Source organism: Acyrthosiphon pisum, chromosome X (assembly GCF_005508785.2).
Source record: "Acyrthosiphon pisum isolate AL4f chromosome X, pea_aphid_22Mar2018_4r6ur, whole genome shotgun sequence".
NCBI classification, from domain to species: Eukaryota; Metazoa; Arthropoda; class Insecta; order Hemiptera; family Aphididae; genus Acyrthosiphon; species Acyrthosiphon pisum.
Genome location: NC_042493.1, coordinates 85,709,399 through 85,730,574, shown reverse-complemented (window position 1 = coordinate 85,730,574; position 21,176 = coordinate 85,709,399). Strand labels below are relative to the sequence as shown.

At 27.1% G+C, this 21,176-nt stretch overlaps 1 protein-coding gene across 7 annotated transcripts; it reads left to right on the top strand.

Moving 5' to 3' along the window:
• The first annotated feature begins 5,361 nt into the window (after window positions 1-5,361).
• Window positions 5,362-15,720, top strand: LOC100161477 (E3 ubiquitin-protein ligase FANCL-like). 7 transcript variants are annotated; one of them, XM_029490694.1, is made up of 11 exons: window positions 5,373-5,702; window positions 5,793-5,918; window positions 6,523-6,579; window positions 7,556-7,658; window positions 7,716-7,837; window positions 9,258-9,405; window positions 9,479-9,505; window positions 10,766-10,890; window positions 14,880-15,116; window positions 15,202-15,270; window positions 15,468-15,704. In XM_029490694.1, exons 1-11 carry the CDS (start codon window positions 5,616-5,618, stop codon window positions 15,510-15,512), a joined length of 1,146 nt encoding a protein of 381 aa, XP_029346554.1. In that variant the 5' UTR covers window positions 5,373-5,615; the 3' UTR covers window positions 15,513-15,704. The 7 variants fall into 7 exon arrangements, with proteins under 7 accessions (XP_016659495.1, XP_016659494.1, XP_029346554.1 ...); XM_008184368.3 differs by adding an exon at window positions 5,984-6,165 and having other exon boundaries at window positions 5,375-5,702; window positions 7,556-7,837; XM_016804003.2 differs by having other exon boundaries at window positions 5,375-5,702; window positions 7,556-7,837.
• The last annotated feature ends 5,456 nt before the right edge of the window (window positions 15,721-21,176 follow it).

The window sequence follows — 21,176 nt, the reverse complement described above, 5'->3', positions numbered from 1 at the left end:
CCGCAACGTACGAAGTTATTGCGTCGAAATGTGAGTTGATATAAGGCACTGCGTTCCGTATCCAGTATATCTTAATTCGTGATTTTAATACATAATGTCTTATCAAGTACCTATAGTAAATGATAAAATAAACATTTAGTGTAAATTTTAAGTATCCACTGTTATTAGGTTTTGAATAACATCAAATTAAGAAAGTCGTTGTATGAAAATTTGTTAATTTACAGGTGAATGTCAATTGTACGAGTATAACTTTCATTTGACTTTTCAGTAGTATTTAGTTTATGTTAAATCTAGGAAAACTTAAAGGAAATCTTGTATTACATTTTAAAAGCTTAGATATAAATAGAACATTTTTTGTGAACTTGGAACTCCAAATAATTTGTCAATTTTCGTGATTTTAATAAATTTTAGTCAATATTTTAACTTCAGATGCTAATAAAAAATTACTGTGGATTTGCAATGAATTTTTTTTTAATTGCCACTAACAACAACTTATGAAAATCTTTGTATCACATTTTCAAATTTTTAACATTGTTCATCCGTAAATTAACGAACTCTTATTGACCGATTTCCTTATTTTGTTGTAGGCACTAGGCAGGCCCGTGTTTGGACATTTTACGCCCCAGTCCCCAGGGCAACATATTTTAGCCGCCCTTCCATACCCCCCCTACCACAGAAAAAATTATTATTTTTAAATGTAAAATATATCTACTTTGTTGTAGACATTGTTCTAGTCCATAGAAAATGTAATTAACTATATCCTATTCAACATGCTTAGACTAATATAATACCCTCATAGGCCTTATAGACTGTCATACTTCTAATTCCCCCCCCCCCACATATAAAATATAGGTAAATTATAATAGACCTAATATTAAAATTAAAAAAATAAGCAGGTACCTAGGTACTAACCTATATTATACACAATATTGAGAAATTCACTATATGTCTATATCCATGTCTTGAACCGTTGTATCTACTTTAATGGAGAAACTTTTTGTGGAATAAAATATAACGTACATGGCATACTTGTACGAGTACTTTAATAAGATTTAGCTTCTAAGAATACTTGATGTTATAGATTTCTTTAAACAATTTTAGTTTTAATGTTACAAAATAATATAAACTGAAAAATCATTTCCTTGTTTTTCAATATAATGTTATTAAAAATAATACATATTTAGTTTTAGATAGTAGCAACGCTAGCCTATTATGTTCTTTTTAACAACTCTGTTTAATTCTAAGGCCTATCCAAGGTGGTTTACACAGCAAATCGGAGTGATATTTTCGATTTTTTTAAAGCGATTTTTAATTCTAAGTAGGTATTTAAAATGAGCGTTATACGAAAAAGATTTATTTTTGAAGTTTTTCATCAATAACTTCAAAACTAAGTTTGTCCGGGCTTTTTTTTACATTCTTATAAAGCACCCTAAAATACACATTTTGGAAAAAAGAAATTTAAAAAATGATAGGTTGCTAAGCCAGATCGTTCCGTTAATACTTAATATATACTCACTATATGTACAAAAAATATTTGTTAAATTTAGAAAATTGTATAGTACCATTGTAATATATTATATTTCTATACTTAAATAAAAACACAGAATAACTAATACCGACAGTCTATTCTCCGTATGGTGACATGGGGTGTGGAGTGACCCGGTATACATACTACATATACATACGCTTTAGGCATATATCTATACGCATTCCTTATACACACACAGCGACACATGCAACACATAAAATATAAAATTCTACATCTCTTCGGTCGAGACATTCGGTAAGAACAACAATAAATTACGAGCGTCACCTTTTGTTACACAGCGTATAAAATAAATTAAGATAATAAATACATCAATAGTTTAATATTATGTATAATCGGTGTACATCAGAAGAAGGGATTACACAAAAATCACTTTATATAAGGATCATACATAATCGACTTCTACAGACGATCTAATGCAAAACGTCCACGCCAGTATATATTATGCACTTCGACAATATTTTTGCCATTTAAAGCGAGTCGCGAGTGTGTTTATATAATATATGTATTTATATCGAGTTATTCCAGCATTCGGTATGACTGTCTAAAGACTAAAATAATTATTTTGTATTATCTAACAAATTCATCTTATTAATTATTTATCCACCTATGACCTATCTATTTACTCTCATAATATAATATAAGATTCTGTGACTATCATCGTATCATAGGCCAGTTATAGTATTATTACACAGTTATGCAATTATCTATTTAGAATATAATTATAATAATAAGTGCTCGTCAACCTAAATTACATTCGGTTGGTGAATCGACTATATGTACTCTTGGTACGAATGTATGGATTTTAAGAGCTGTGTTTAGAATATAAGTATAATAATAAGTGATCATTAATATAAATCACATTCGGTTCGCGAATTGACTATTTGTACTCTTGCTACGGATGTAGGGATTTTGAAAGCATACGATAATAGTCACGTCCCAAATCATAGATAAAAAATTCATATAATATTAGTGTTCAAATCACATCAATATGATACGTAGAACTCAACAAAAATATGTCTTAATAGTTAATATACTATAATACATAAATCAAGACACGTAACATACATATACAGTAGGTCCCATAAGTCCCGTATCACCCTTAATATCTCCATGGGAAATCAATACATTTAAACGCGGGTTTTTTTACAATACTAAGTATGAAAATTCTGATTGACTGATATTAAGGGTGATACGGGACTTATGGGACAAACTGTATATACGCAATACGCCGCAGTGACTTCGAGCGTCGAACTCAACCCCGTATCCACGAATACGACTACATACTCAGGTAAATTAATTATAATATTTAGAGTAATAGATTAATTATAGGTACGTATAGATATATCCTTTAAACTAAAGATATAAAATTACTAATCAATGTTAAATAATATCAGAACACCAATTACATATACCCACAATATAACACTCCTCTTTTAATATATAATTCAAACTATTTTTACAATTTATTATCACTCTTTCTCCTACCCTATACCTTTTCGTATTTTTAATCTACTACAGTATTTTTTAAAAATTTTAAATAGTGCCCCAAGTTGGTTTATGTAAATTACAAAATAGGTTTTTCATAAGAAAAACACGAGTGCCAACATATTGTAATACATGGAGCATGCAAGAAAATACAAAAAAAACATAGAAGGAATAATTTGTATGGTTCAAAAGCAACAGAAATGAATAAATTAAACCTTAACTAAAAAAAAATGTTACATTGAAATTACCTCTAGATTAATTTATCTTAAAGTTATTTACAATAGAATTTAAAAACTGATTCAAGTTTGATGGTTTGATGGTCCTTACTCGAATTAGTAGTGACACTAGCCCCAGAATTAGTAGTTGAAATAGAAAAAAATGTTTAATAATTTAGTCTTGGTAACAACATCAGCAACTTGTTTAGCCTTTTTTTTGCTTTTCCGGTATCCAGCTCCACTATGTCTTTTACGACCCATAACTTACGTAATCGTAAATAGAAACGTAAATTGTAAAAACTTAAATTTGAATCTTTATCGTTTTATAGAAAAATAAATACACGTATATTATGTGTCACCACTCATCAGCTGTCCAACTCACCTACATAATAATTGTCATAGTGTGAGGATGCACATGATTCAACTATGCCGAAATATTGAACTGTTACTAGTTAAGTATCAAAGCAATAATAACAAAATATAAGTTGAAAAATGTTTTGTGACGCATTATTAATGGTTTTTGTTCTAATTTGGTAAATAACATCAAATAATTAGAACCTCTGAGTTTGTTTACAAGAGATGGGCACAGGCGCAGTCGAGACTCAACACTCTACACTCTACACTCTACACTCTACACATCGTTATCGTATACTCAAAAAGTCCAATATATTTACAGATATAATACTAAATATTAAATAATAATTATCAAAATAGTTTTTTTAATAAATTTATTGAAGTATAAATATTATTTTGATATAAAATTGCCGACCCCCGAATAAAGAAAACTTACTGCCACCCCGGGCAACAAGGGACACTTCCCCCCCCAAAAAAAAAAAAATACGGGCCTGGTTGTAGGTAATTAAAAAACTAATGTTTATTTTATTATTATGCATGGTAAAATGTTCACTGTTATACCTAATGGCTAATATTATTGTCATACTATCACGGCCACGACATCATGTTACTTTGACAATCGATTACATTTTTTTGATTTTCATGCGACAAATATTTTTGTCGAATGCGATAAAAAAAACTTCAAGAATCGTTTCGATGAGGATTTCCTTCGATAAAACGGAGTCGACGGTACCAGGGTCGCATGGACTAATCGCTACTCGTTCTTCAGTTTAGACGTCGTCGCTCGCCGCGTACAGTGGCGCCTGACGGTGATTGTAGCGCATTCAACGGTAATCACGTCATCACGATCACACTGATCACAGCGACACAGCATAATAGTATAATACCTACGTTCCTGTTACGTATATTTCAATCTTTTCGATTTATAAGGCTGAGATTATAATATTATGTTATGTTTTATATTATCGTTGCTACAACGTTTCAACAATATCGTAAGCTTCCGTTTCGTGACTGACTTTTATTACCTACGACCTACCTACCTACCTACTTTTGAACTGATCCAATCACATTTACGATGTAATTATTACAATACTAATACCATTGATTATGAATACTATATAAAATAATAATATACTTATATTATAATACTATTCATAATCAATTACCTATATGCCTATTGGCTATTTCGACTTCCCATTTAATTATTTTAATTATTAATAATTACATTATTACATTAGTCATTATAATATTATTAATTAGTGTGCCTTCATTAGATGAATTTTGCAGTGTCGAAGGTTTGCGAGGCCTTGGGTGTGGGATTTATATTATCAAATGTATAAAATACTGTATGATAAACCAATGCATTTTTAATTCGACGGAAAACGCTAGTCCCGGCCTAATAAATATTAAATGACAATAGTACCTGTAAATCCATTTGAATTTTTAGACTATTTTTTCTCTCTTTTAGTAATTATTTTCCTACTTTGGAAAAATATCAATGGTTGTCCACTAAATTTTAATGAAAATCAAACCTACAATGAATATTTTGAATTATATACCAGGGCTAATAAAACAAAATTAAAACCACTGTTGATTATGATTTATTCTAAAACAATAAAAATTTAATATATTATCCTAAACATACGGTTAGTATATAGGTACTAATGTAGTAATGTACTATAAAATTATTATTGTATAGCCGCAAGTATACCTATAATTTAATAATATAATATTATTTAGTTTACTTTCGATTTCAGACCATTATCATTTGTCGGGTCCTTATCATTTTTCGAACAAGTGTTTATCACTAATTTTGTGTAAGCATGATAGTCGAGATGTAAACTGTAAAGTAACGTACTATAATTTACAACTACTACCTACGTTCAATGTTGAATATTATGCTATAAGTTTACTTTAATTTATTACCATTACCGTCGAAAGACTAGAAATTAACGAAGAATTTTACAAATATAATTTCATTTTTTTATTAAAGTACATCAGTACAATTCAATATGATTGATCTAAGTATGTGGGAGAACTTTCCAATGTTAATTCCAAGCAAAAATTGTAAATCTTGGAAAGGATATATTTCGTTAAATGTAAGTTAATGTATATAATATATTTGACGATGCATGATTCAATGATTGCAATAATGTTCTTTGAATGATAAATATTTTAAATACTTGCAGACGTATAGTGTTTACATAGAAATATTTTGCCCTAATATACCACTACTAGACAATTTAAAAGTACAAATTCCAGAACTTGAAGCCTTCAACTTCCATCAATTTGATTTGAAGGAAACAATAGAAATAGTGAGTTATATTTATATTGTTGTCTATCTGTATAATTGTCATAAATTTATAACTTCCATATAAAGTAGAAATCACAAAGAGCAGTGGTTACAAGATAGATGCAGCTTAAAGCGAGTAAAAAACTAGACGATATGACTGTACATTAAAATATACGTTTACACTGTGAAACAACTGAGTACTTATCGATTACTACGAGTAAATTGTTATCTTTTGTTTTGTGGATATGGATGTATATAACTATGTAAATGTAAGTATACTGTATGTATACATATTATATTATGATAACACGTTACTACAAGTTTTGGTATTTTCAAATGTTTAATGATTACGTCATGTATTATCAGCAGTTTGAAAACATCCAATCATACCGCGTCGTCAGTTTAAGTATGAGTTTTCAGTAGGTACTGAAAAATAATTTTTTTTTGGTATTTTCCGGCTTTTCATTTTACAACATGGACTTTTTCTAACTGTAGAATACTATATGTTGTTTCAACTTGTAAAACTTCCTAGTCCTTAGAGTTGATTTCTACTGTATAATATGTTTTGTGCTCAAAATTCTATGTTATTATTTACTTAACAATTTAACATGTTTTTTTGTTTTTAGGTTAAACAAAAAACACATTCATTGCCAGAGTTTTTAAAGGAATTAATTCCAGTTTTGGTAGGTTATATTATATATTTTGTTTAATAATTTATGATATAATATTTATTATTTACTTTATGCACGTTAAGAAGAAGGTGAAAAGTTTCCTTCTGGTGGCCATCAGGAAACATTTGTTTTTCACCTTTACCAAGTCAATCATTTATACACCTACAACTGTGTAGTAAAACCATGCCTATGTGCTGTAGTTGGCCGCCACGGTTCCTTCTATATTCTAAACGTGAACGGAGTAAAATTCTAAATACTTGAAAATTGTGTAAATACTACAGAATATACCAAAACAAATTGTTTATTTAAATTGTTGTTCACTGTTTGTGGCTATGTACATAAATCTTTTAGTAGATAGCTTAGACTCTTTACAAGGAAGTAGCCCATTTAAAGCATGTTATTTTTATCATAAAACTGTTTGACTTTTTGGAAAATTAGGATATTACAAATAGATTGAAGAATATTTATTGAAAACAGATATAGCTATTAATTATATTAATTTATTATTGATTAAATTAGTGTAACAGGAAATTAAAGAATATATTTTATAATTTTTTTCAATATGATGAATTATTATTTGTTAACTTAATTATTTTTTTATTTACAAAACAAATAATTAGTACCTATACTATCCAAAGTAAAAATAATTTTACCCAACATTTTTTTATTTATTTATTACAACCTTTTTGTAGCACTAGTAAATTTTATTTTTTCTAAAACTTATTTTATTTGACTTGTTGCACAAACCTTTTTATATCCTGATTTAGAAATTCTGATACTAATTGAATTCTATAATCAATTTACCAATATTCAAATATTCTGAAAACAACTACCATCGGTCTGTTTCAAATAACATCATAAGCATAAAAAAGTCACATTTTATTTTTAAAAAAAAATTCAAATGAGCTAACTATTTGCAATGAGCTAACGCTTTTTGGAAAATTACTAAATTCTCAAATGACATGATATTAATTATTTTATTGTTTAGGTAAAAGTTTGGAAACAAGATACTTCTATAAACGTGCCAAATTCAAGCTATATATTTAATGAAGAAAAGTTCCATTCTGTAATTCAAGAAGTCAATTTATATGGTCAATATGTGCATACAATTGACGAAAACCTAAAACACATAACTTTTAATGTTTTAGATATGTGTAAGCACAGCCATTTTATAAAAATTTTTATACCTGATGAATATCCCATGATTAAAAAACAACCATTATGTTTTGAAACTATGGTTCCATCAGTAAGCTTGAACTTGTTTTTGAAGGTAAATATTTAATTTATAATAAATGTATTTGCGGAAATTTGGTAATCATTTTTGTGTGATCCAATCATAAGACATAAATAAAATCATGAAAAAAAATATTGCCCTGCTATTACACAGAGCGGATCCAGAGTAAATTTACAGTAGGGGCCATGATGGATAAAATTTCAGCCTAAGTCTGATAAAAACAGTGTAAATACTATGTAAGCTAATAGTTAAATATTATTATTCAAATTTCAATTTTTCAGTTTGATTAAAATTTCATCTTGGCTGGAATTTGTATTGTCTTGAATGACACATTTTTTTTTTTTTTAAGAACATTTTGCATAAAATCGGCACTACGTTTTGACATTATAATAAAATAATAAAACAACTATAGGTACACGTTAAATTACGTTACGTTTTATATTGATTTTCGATGATTATAGATAAAATTCACAGCGACCGTACATGAGTACCATATCTACCTAATACTACCTATACGCCAACTAAATTTATATTTCTACTGACAAATTATCATTACACAATAAATACCATCAATAACCAAATACGTAGGTAGGTACTACAAGTAACCAGACAAATTATAAACTGTGAAATCTTAATAATCACGTCTATCACTAGTATTGACACAACATTTTATGGCCTTTATATAGCCTGTATACCTTTTAATACAAATTAACCGGCTTTCGGGTTTTCGGGTAGGGAAGCAGTGGCGGGGTCGAGATAACACCGGTCAGTTTTCGTTCTCCTGACTATAGCAATTTTAGATTAGACGGCGATCGATAACACTACCGTAACGTGATCGACAAGACAATGTATTTTATCAGCCCGCCAAAAACATCAGACATTCTAGAATTCGCCAGATTCTACGGCCTAAGAGCTATCGACCCTTCCCCCCCCTCTTGGATCCATGCCTGCTATAACAATTCACAATTCCTGTTGATTCAAAAAACTGCACACTTTATTATTACTTAAATATTTATACATTTGTATCTATTGTTTTGTATAATAATATGATAATTATTTATAAAAAAAAATATTAAAAAAATTACTAACAGCTATGTACTTATTACAATAATTACATTATAATTTAATATTTTTTTTATATGGTTAAATAACAATTTCATCTTATTTGTAAACATAAGTAATTTTTTCAATTTAAGTAGTAAGAATATCACAATTTAATATAAAATGTAGCGACTCTGGTACTCAGCAAAACTTTTTGGTAAAAGTTTTTAACGTTTGTTTGATGTATATTAAAAATAGTATGTGGTTTTTGTCTATTGGCTGTTTGGGATTTGAAATCATAAGTGTGCAGTTTTTAGATGCAAATATACCTAGTTGTTTCCCAATTTCTGCTTCTAAATGGTTTTTACATTATATAGGTATTAAAATTTACATTATAAATTATATTTTTGTTTAGATGACCACTATTTTAAACTTATTCGAAACGTTTAAAAATGTTGTTAATGAATTAAGCAATTTTTGGAACGTGCACAACGAAATTATTAGCACTTGCAATCCTATAGGATCTTATACTTTTAGAGATGTTAATTATAGAATACCTATTGGTAAGTGAGAATAATTGTTTTTATTTTTCTAAATATTTGTTAGATCATGATTTAATTGATTTGTAATGTGTAGGTTTAGGATGTTGTAACATTTTATTAGGTAAGTCCTAAATATAGCTCAGTGAGATAGAGATTGGTTTCACTTAGATTAAAATATGCTATTATAATTTGGTATTTCAACATCTTTTACATGATATTATTGAGTTTATTTGTAAAATTTTCTTATACCTGAATTTATTTTATGTTTTTTTTTTTTGTTTAATATTATCGTCTATTGACTAACATGATCATATTATTATTTTATAAGCTTATGGTTTGCGTTTTTCTATAAAATGCGTAATCAGTGCCGTAACAACTGGGGGTGCTAGGGGTGCGAAGAACCCCTTGGCCCCTCGTTAAATCATAAAAATGGGCCCCGGGGCCAGTGGCTGAACTATTTGGAACTTTTTTTCTTTTAAGGTGTTTCACAAAGTGGTATCTTACTATCTTATTATTTTATCAAAAAATAAAAACTAATGAATACATTAGAATCATAATTATTATTATAATATAAAACAAAGTCCTAAATATATTTATAACAAAATAATAAAAATAATAATTTCGAATGGCAGGGGGCTGAATTATGCCGCTAATATCATATTTTCGAATTTCTTAATTTTGCTATGTTGTGACGGCTGATGGTTTATTGCATTTAAATTGGGACAAAAAAGAAAATAAATGGTTTTAAGAGGTTGCATACCATTTAGCTCCTTAGTCCTCACGATATGTGTACAATGACTTTAGTGTACAATGTGTTCAATGCTCTTCACCTATCTGTAAGCAGTGTATACCTATATATATTATATATATTATATTAACTGCATAACATAATGTATTTAGCTAAAAACAACAAGCAATATGTATTTAATGACCTATTGGTACATGAGCATAATCGCAACTAGGGTTAAATTCTGGGGGCAACAGCCCACCTAACAAAATTATTAATTTAAAATAACCTATAAGCAGCTTATATATAAATAAATAAGGAATGTTTTTTGGAGGGGTCTACATCGTAGTCAAGAGGGGGCCTAAAGCCCCTCCCCACTACTATAATTGCGCCTCTATTATACTTGGGCCCTATTTATTGGTCGCACACCCACCAATATGGACCAAGTTGCGGCACTGTGCGTAATTACATTTTTTTTGTATAACAGATATTATACAACACAATATTTTGAAGCATATTTTGACATTTTTATATTTTTTAAAGCATATAAATCCTAGCCCTAACATTAATCTAATACTCTAATGTATGTTATTAGATTTAAAGTTATCTCAGAAATACTATAATATTATGACTACAATCCACATTTTGTTGCAGATATTCATGTATGTGTTGAAGTTGAAGTTGATCCATTGAATCCATTGAACTGTCCTAAATTTCATCTTCATGGTCGCCCAGCTTCTATGGAGAAGTTTCAAAAAAGATTAAATGAAATCAATCCAGTTGGTACATTATTTTTTGAACTTAATTAGTTTAACATAAAAAGGTTATTTTATGTAAACTGATTTATTTTAGTTTTTTTATACTTGGTAATAATTCTGATAGTATTCTTAAACACTTTAGTCTATGATATCTATATATTTATATTATATATATATGTTCGGTAATAAAACGAATAATACACATTTATGTAAATGCCAATCCAAAAAAATATTGTGCAACTCATAATATCACAGTGTCTAAACCTGCACAAATAAAATTTTTTTAGTAATATATAATAATATAAATTTGCAAGGCTGGATAATTTAACTATTTAAACTAGTTAAATTAAATTAATATAGAAAAAATATGTATGTTAAGTTTGAAGTTTTAAAATTACTTTCCGTTTTCTAAGACTTGTTAACTATAAATTAAAAGGAAATTAACTTAGTTAATAATAAGTTACTTTTTTTCACATAAAATTAATAATTTTACCTTTTTTAAAGCTAACCAATGATGTTGTAATTTAATAGTGGTATAAGACCATGTATGTATTGAGATTTATTGCTATAGATACTTTAATCAATGATGAAATCCAACAAAGCTAATGAAAACCTGGCTATCATTTGCTTAAACCAGTTAAAAATTAGTAGTTCGTAAAATTTTTTTAAAATTTAAAATTTTTTTTTTATGATTTTTCCTAAAATTATTGAATGGAACTATATAACATATAATTTTTTAGCAAAAAAAAAATGTCATGCAGTGTAGGGCTAATGGTCCACAACTATACTAAATTATGTTAAGCATAATATGAGAATACAATTAATTAAATATTTTATAATATATTAAATATTATTCGATTCAGTTGTGATTCTATGCACGAATAAAAATATAACAATAAATAATAACCACGGTTTAAGATATACAGGTTAGCTATTGCCGGCCCGCTACCCGGTCAGATTGTGTTACAGTTCAGTAGTTCATATTTTCACCACACTCGTAAAGCGCTAGTAGTGAGTAGGGATTTAATATAAGTAATAAATATATTTATTTATGTATCTATATGTCGATATATATTATTAAAGGATGGTAGTAGGGAAATTAAAAAACATCCAATCATTTCAAAACTGTTTAAATAATCTTCAAGCCCAGGCTGCCCAGCCAATTACCTACATAACTACATATAGATATTTTATGAATGACATAAAAAAGCTATAATTGAGTACCTATGTGATCTACCTACCTTATAATATAATAAGTACAATAATTATTATAATTTATAATAATAATATTATTTCGTAATTTTATTTAAATAATAAAATTAATTTTTATATTAATTTTATCAGGTTGATAGTTTCAAATTGTTATTTGTTGACCATTTCTACAACAGCTGCCAGTCAATGAAAATACATTACAATTACAATTTTTAATGTGGCAATATTTTTGAACAATTATATGCACATTCACTTATATACAATATACCTTCAAATTCTTAAACTAAAGGTCCACCTACATTTTTTTAGAACTTAAAATAATCATGCAATATTACATTTTTTTATGATTACCGAATAATGATCATGAATAATTATGAAAACAATTATATATATATATAATTATTAAACTGTACCTAAATACCTAATATTATTTTATCATTACCTACAATGGTTCATCATTTATAACTTACAAGTTGAGGTGGACAGTGGTTATTTACTCATTTATTACTGGATCAACTATACTACAAGAGATTAAATTAAAATGAATAAGATACCTATATAATATTAAATTGTTTGACACACTAAAAACGTCATTCTCTTCATTTGTTTTGTAATTAAATACAATTAATTTTCACTACCTATTGAATATACATACCTATTTTCTTTATACTTACTATTATTATTGTAAAAATACATTATTTATTTTATACAATATTATTTATACAATTTCATTGGATTTCTTTAGAATGCAAATGCTATGTTAGTAAAATTATAAGAAGTTTATTATTTAAATAACTCGTTAGAAATGTTAAATCAAAATATGTTTATTCATTAATAAGTATATTATTTTAAAATAAAGTACCTAGGTAATACAAATAAAATATGAATTTATGAGTACCTATTGTAAAAAAAATAGTTACGTCTATTATTTATTTGATATTGAATAAATAAATAATTATATATATTTATTATTATACCATGTTTTTTAAATTAATTAATCAAATAGTACTGAATTAAAACTTGGATATGATAATTTCCATTACATAGTATCATTGATTATGAATACTATTCATGATCAATGATCACTAGTATATAGTATATTATAAATTATATTAATATATTATATAAATTAAGTTGTATTTATAACACCAGTAAATATATGCATAATTTAACCAATTTTTTTAAATGAATTAATCAAATAGTACTGAATATTTATTAAGAGAAAACTTGGATATGATAATTTATTAATTTCCATTATATAGGTAGTATATAGGATATTTATAAATTATAATAATATATTATATAAATTAAGTTATATTTATAACACCAATAAATATATGCATAATTTAACCAAATTTTTTTTCTCAAACAAATAATATAGGTACAAAATATATGTAATAAATCAAGTTTTTCAAATATTAAGCTTTTTAAACATAAATTAAAAAAATACTAACACACTTTATGGGATAAAAAAAAATCATAATAGTAAACCGCAAGGCGCAAATGTCATTTTGTCAAAGGGCAATATCGTAAAATGTATAAATAAGTATAATATAACTTACTGTAATGACCCCGCGCTCTACAGATGTGGTGAAATAGTGTACTAAGCCAGTAACGAGTTCTGACCGCAGCTATCAATGCAATTTAGGCGACCGATAGCTAACCTGTATATCTTAAACCATGATAATAACTAATAATTAATAATGATTGAAGGTTAAGGTATACAAATATGTATGCGATAATGAGTAAATGTTAAATTTTTCTTTTCTCAATGATACGGTTACCCCTAGAACTTTTAATAAATGTAATATATTCTGTGAATATTCAATATTATAACCATTATAGTAAAATATTGCGTATTGATATTTAGTAATAGTAATTGAATTTCTAATTATTATTTTTTTTTTATATACATGTATATAATATATAAAATTAATTTTTACACCTAAAATATACTATTTTAAATCTATGGTGTAAGGATAAAAAATGATTTAACGTGAAAATACAATTAATTAACTCATAAAATGGAAAAAAAGTCAACAAATTAAGTTAGTAGTTACTTCTAAAAAAAAAGTAAATTGTTATGTAACTTAGTTAAAAGTAACTTAATTTTAACTTTTTAACTCATTGATATCCAGCCTTGTAAATGTATGTATCTAATACTCTAATATACTAAAAGTAGCTAATATAATATTTAACATATTTAAATATATTTTTATTTTTTTTTTTAGGTTTGCGTATATACTGCAGCCCACGTGAGAGTATCCTGTCACCCAACGAAAACTCGTCGGATTCCGCGCATTCCCCACTACTCGGCATTGTCGAAAGCTGTTCGGCAACGGTCGACTGCGCTCAACACTATGTGTGGTATAGCGGTGGTGAAAATAGTGGGGGAAAAGGGGCCTCGAAACGGTGCCTGCCGTCAGTCTGCATGCACAAAATGAGGATACTCTCTCGTGGGCTGCAGTATAGTATCGTAATCATATAGGAGAATATCACACAATCAGTAAACATTTTTAGACTTTTACAAACTCTGATTGTTTATCCTAAGAATTACCAAATTGTAAATTGGGACATTTAGATGTAAATCCTAGGTTTCACCGGTATTCATACATTTACCGCAATATATACATATAAATTATAAATAATTAATACAACTTTATGTGTAATGATATGAATTATAAGTACTATTCTGAAATTTCTAATGTTAAAAATCACAAAAATATTTAATTTTTCTCATATACATAACTATGTTTACCAATAATCATAATTGTTGTACATTTACTATTTATGTATAGATTTTGATTTGGAGTACCGAAAACAGTTTTAAAGAAAATATTTTGAATGTATTTGAAGTTCCTACTCTTCAGTCACAATATGAAGAAGAGAAACCAGAACATTATATTGCAAGTCAAAATGATTTGAATTGTTGTTGTATATGTTATGATCAATTAGATATGGCTTTAAAAAACCAAACCAAATCGTGTGTTAATGAAAAATGTGATGCATTATATCATATGTCATGTATTTGTGAGGTATTATTTGATACTAATTATTCAATTTTAATAATTAAAAACAGTGAGCAAAATATGATAATATGATAATATGATAATATTTCAGTGGTTGCTGAATTCTGGTAGTACACCAATGTTTGAACATTTGCAAGGCAAATGTCCTCAATGTGAAGAAGTGAGTTTAAATAAAACCTATTTTATTGTTCTCAACTTATAATTAATAGCTTTAAACTGAATTTCTCTAACTAATAATTTGATCTGATCAAAACTATGTTAATGATTCTTTTATAATGTAAAAATATGTTGATAAATTTTGAAAATAATAATAAAAATATAAGATGGATGATGAACTTGAATGTTGTTTTTTTTTAGGACATGCTGGTAGCTCTGGAAAATTTTGATTTGATTAAAACTTGAATATTATATGTGAATTGAAAATATCTAAGAAAAAAAATAACACAGTCTTATTAATCAAATCATCAGCCAAAGAACATGTTAGTGTGTCACTTACCATTTGACGAACCAAGTTAATTTGTTCAAGAATGTACAAGATGCGTGTAACATTTTAATTTTTATATATATTTTTTGTACTTTTCTATGTCAAATATATTTATTAAATTAGTGCTAAAAAAACTAAAAAGATTTTTTAATTTAACTACAATTTCTGTAGTATTTGAGTAAAAATGTTGATAATAACCAGGACTTTGCACGTAAATGTAACATATTTTTTAGAATATTAATGATTTAATTTTAACTTAAGTTATTAATTTTATTCAATTAAAATATTATATTTATAATAATAATTACTATAATATAAATATAAATTTAAATTTAAATGATAAATATTACTATTGAGTTATGTTGTATATTGAAATTGTACAGTAAAAAAATAGAAAAACTTAAATTTTATATTTACTTTTTAGTGTTTTTTTAAAAAACAATGGAAAACTATAAAATATACTAAAAATTGTAAATGTTCAATATTATTTGATTGAACTCTATAAAAAGTAAAAACAATTATGATACCTATGTAGCTGTATAGTGTTTATACGCCACATAAGGAAAATATAATTGACAATTGTATTGGAGGTAGGGTCTGAAAAACACGCTCTATATTTTAATAACAACATAAGAAAAAAACAAAAAACAGCATTTTAAATGTTTTTAAAGATGTAAAAAAAAACCTTTGATTAAGCGCTGTAAATTATAGTAAATTGTCAATTATTATAGATATTACCTATGTTACAGATAGCATCCCTCATCACTTATCAGTTATCAAGACGTTTTGTCAGTGTGGATATTTTATATTATATTTATATTCTTATTACTTATTATTAATACGGTAGCTGGTAAATTAATATTATAAAATTACAACAAAATAACTAAAATCGTAATTATTGGTTATTTAATATATAATTTCATCCAAATTTTAACACAAAATAACTATAAAAAAACTGAGTTTTTATATTTTTGATATTTTTGGTTACAGAAAACCTACTTACGTAGAATCTTGTTTTCAATCTTCAATCCTTAGCTTTATAAATTTGAATACCTATTTTATACATTTTTAACTACAAAATAATTTTTTAATTTTAAATTCGATAAATGTCGTAAAAATCGAACTTTAAATGCTTATAAAAAAAAATTGTGTATATGTATTTGTAATATTTTTCAACTACTATTGTAACAATATACCAGGAGCGTTGTATTACATTTTCACGCTTTTTGACCAAACAAATAAAAGTTCATTAACATTTTTGGAAAAAAAAAACCAAGAAAATTGAAAATTGAAAATGTCCAAAAACAGTACAAAATGAATCAAAATATTTTGAATATTTTATCAAGTATAGGAATTGATAAAATAAACATACCAATGATATAAATTTCAAATGTCAAAGGTTATTCGTTTTTGAATTACAACATAATAGGAAAATCGCTACTTGAGAAATCGAGTGAATCCAATGTTGTATAAATTTGAACTTCAAACGCTCAAAAAATTTGATTTGACTTTCTTGTAGACTTTTATAAAAGTAGATAACCTTAAAAGGAATTTTGTACTACATTTTAAAATCTTAGATTTTCTTCAACAGTATTTTGTTTGATTGGATAGTGTGAATCTAGTTGGTGCATTTGGGAGGTAAAATTTTAAATTCCCCATAGTTTTCAAAAGAGCCGGGAAAACAAATTAAAAATTATGGAAAAACAAGAATTTTTACGCAATATCGGTTTTTGACAAATTAGATTTTGGTTTTTGGTGGAACTCAAAAAGAAATGACCGTAAATACATGACATTTTCACTGGTTGTTTATATTAACATTTTCTATACACGATAAAATTTAAAAGTAATTTCATTTGTTTTGAATTGTACGCATAGGCGTAAATAGCGTTTGAGATTTGGGAGGGGGGGGGGAGCTAAAGCCTTACTTTGATAATATTCAATAAGCTTAAAACAAAATGTAGGAAATGTTTGGGGAGGCTTAGCTTCTAAAGCCCCCCCCCCCTATTTGCTCCTATGACTGTACGAACATTTTCAATTTCTAATTTTTTTAGTTTTTTTTCTATAAATATCAATAAAATGTTATTTGTTGGGTAAAAGAATTTGAAAATTTAATACAAAGCTACTAATATATTGTTACAATGATATTTGAAATAAGTATTTTTATAAGTCATTTTTTTTGTATAAGCATCTAAAGTTAACATCTTGACAAAATACCTAGAGATCACGAAAATTTGCAAATTACATTTAAGATTTGAAAATGTAATACAAGATTCCTCATAAATTTGGCTATCTTTGTCTAATTACATACCTTGAGAAATCGAATGAATATCTAGATAATGTTGTAAAAATTAGAGATGAAAAAAATATCATAATATTTAATTTGACTTTTTGATAGACATTTTTTTTTTTGATAAAGGTAGACAAACTTATGAGGAATCTTGTACTAAATTTTCGAATCTTAAATTTAAAAAGAACAATTTTTTAACTGCGATTTTATGTATTTTGTTAAATTTAAACTTAAAATGCTAGTAAAAAAATAATTGTGACTATGGATTTTAATATTTTTTAACTACCATAGTAATAATATATCAGCAGTCTTGTATTAAATTGTCTAGCTTTTTGACCCAATGTATAAAATTGTATTGTCATTTATAGAAAAAAAACTAAAAAAAATTGGAAACTGAAAATGTTCGTAATAACAGCTCAAAACTAAATATTTTAAACATTTTATGGTGTATAGAAAATGCTAATATAAAGATTCAGTGAAAATTGCATGTATGTACGGTCATTTTTATTTAGAGTTACACCAAAAACCAAAATCGATTTTGTCAAAATCCCATTTTCCTGGCTATTTTGAAAACTACTGGGAATTTTAAATTTTTACCTACCCAATGCACTCACTAGGTTCACTTTCCCGCCGAACAAGATAAATCAATATACATCCATAGCTCCGCTCAAAAAAAAAGTTTCTCATAGACTAGAAAAAATCCATAGATTAGGTAGGTACATATTTTAATTTTAAATGTACTAAAAATATTGTTTTATTTAAAAGCAAACGTTTTTTTATTGATGTTTAATACATGTGTTATAGACGTTTAAAAAAAAATCATTATGTTTTTTTTTCTGAAAATATTTAAACAACAAACCTGATTAGAGGTAATTTTTAATTTTGTACCTAGCGCAAGTTGACAGTTCATTATATTCAACTGAGAAAATATGTGGTATTTTACGTAAGTGCTCTAATAGTGTATTATGCTAGACCTTCGATAATGGTTTTTGGGCCTCTTTAAAAAAAAAAAAATCCCCGGCCGCTGTGCAGGAGACAGTCCGCCCCTGAAGTGGAGCTATGTTCTATTAGCTTTATAAATTATAATATGATAATATAGGTAAATTCATTATCATATTAAAGCTGACTACAACAGAATATTGGATCTGCTGGACGAAAGTTGTCTATACAAATAATAATTATAATAATTCAAAATATTTTCGATATGGCTATTGTTATTGAGCAAGATAATAATTATACATCACTACCTATACCTATTCTAGTAGGTATTATATTATACGTTAAAGTACGCACGAGGGTACCTACGTGTATAATTTTATTTACCAAGACGTGTCTAAAAGTATACCTAGGTACTGTAGGTACCTACCTATACAATATAACTATAAATAATTAGTATATTATAGGCTATAGCCACGTACGTATTATAGAACTATAATACCTACGTAGGTATTAAAGTTCTATTAAACTTTCGTTATAGTGTTTGAGCAGTATATTAATTGGGTATATATAATGATCCATAATATTACATATAGGTACCTTGTTAACTGTTGGTTTGATAAATACCAGTTTGCTTCCAAGGTGTTCACATACGTTCGTTAAATAATAATTATAAGTTATTTTTATACCGTTTCGGACGGTTTTTCGTACTTACCTACATGTATGGCTATTGCTAAGAGTATAATTGTTTAAGCTGTGTGTATATGCATACACAGCTGCGGATATATTATCATGTATATAATAATATATTTTAACCATAAAAGTACGTCATTTAGCCATTATCTTCATCACTCCCGCTGCTCGCAATGTTAGCACATCGTGACTTATCAATATTATATTGGCATATTGCACAACATAAAAATAATAATAATACGATGTATCAAACGATTCGTGTACATTGTATATTATTGTGTTGTATATCACAATAGTAATAATTATGAAATTGATTCAAGGTCGCGTTCGGGGGAATCGGATCTGCGATGTAATGTCCGATATAACTATGGTCGCATCCGGAAAATAAAAACCTGTTAAAGAGATCAAACATTTCCAACTTTCGGTTGTTCCTGTATTAGTTTTGTTTATTTTATTTTTTAGAATTAACGCCAGTCAGCATTTTACAAAATAATATATTGAGTGTAAATACAAGATGTTATGTGTGTATCTTTTAAGCATAGAATTTATGTACCTAGTCGGATATTTGAGTGTAAACTTATAGAGTTACATTGTAGTAATAGTGAAATATAGGTACTAATATAGTAAAATACTTATATTTATATAGGTACCTACAAGCCCGGATTAAGGGGGGGGGGGTCCAGGGGGGACCATGGGGGCCTCGATATTTAGAATTTGTTTAGGGGCCTCAGATTTGTCCATTACTTTTTTCGTTATATGCTATTACACCGCATAAATCACCTAAAAAATAATCAATGATTATGTAGCGGTGGAAAAAGCTTGTAAATTATAATTTATAAATAAAATGATACAATATTCATAATTTATTGCTATGTTCCTAATATCTATATATTTATTATAACAGGTGCCTAATATTAAATAATATTAATATATTATACATTATTTTTTTTTTTCGTACAGGGACCTCAAAATGTCTTAATCCGGGCTTGGATACCTATATACTATATTATAGACTATAGACATATTAAAGTATGGGTACTCGATATACCTACCTATAGGCTATATTATAACGATACTCGATGGCAGGTTTAATTTACACATTTCCATTAGCCAATTATAACAATAACAATTATTTTGGTCCATCACCGTTTTCATCACTTCAAATTATCTCATAGGTTATAGTCATAGGCATACGTAGACCTCTGGTGAGGTATGGCTAAATTCGATCTGATCATCCATCCCTTATTGTCATGGTCACACAAGAAAACAATTATAGACATTTTCACTACAAACTTTTAAGTGGCACTTTTGTTAGTGACTGGAAAATGTCACTCACAAAAATCAGTTTCCATTATTTCACACGTACAAAATGCATCAATATTGATTTAATATTTTAACCAAATATAATCTAATAAAACAATTTATTCAAAAACATTCAAAATATATCATACAATATTAACAATAAAATTGTCAATTAACATTAATATAATAATATTTATTTATTGTTAAAAATTATTCATGGGAAATCGACGTTAGGGCTATTAGTTTATCTGTTTATGAGATATTATAAATATTTAAAGTTAGAGAGCGAAGTAGTGGATATACATTTCACGGGGTAACCTAACCTAACCACTCCACTCCGCTCATCTAAACTTTAAATACTTAT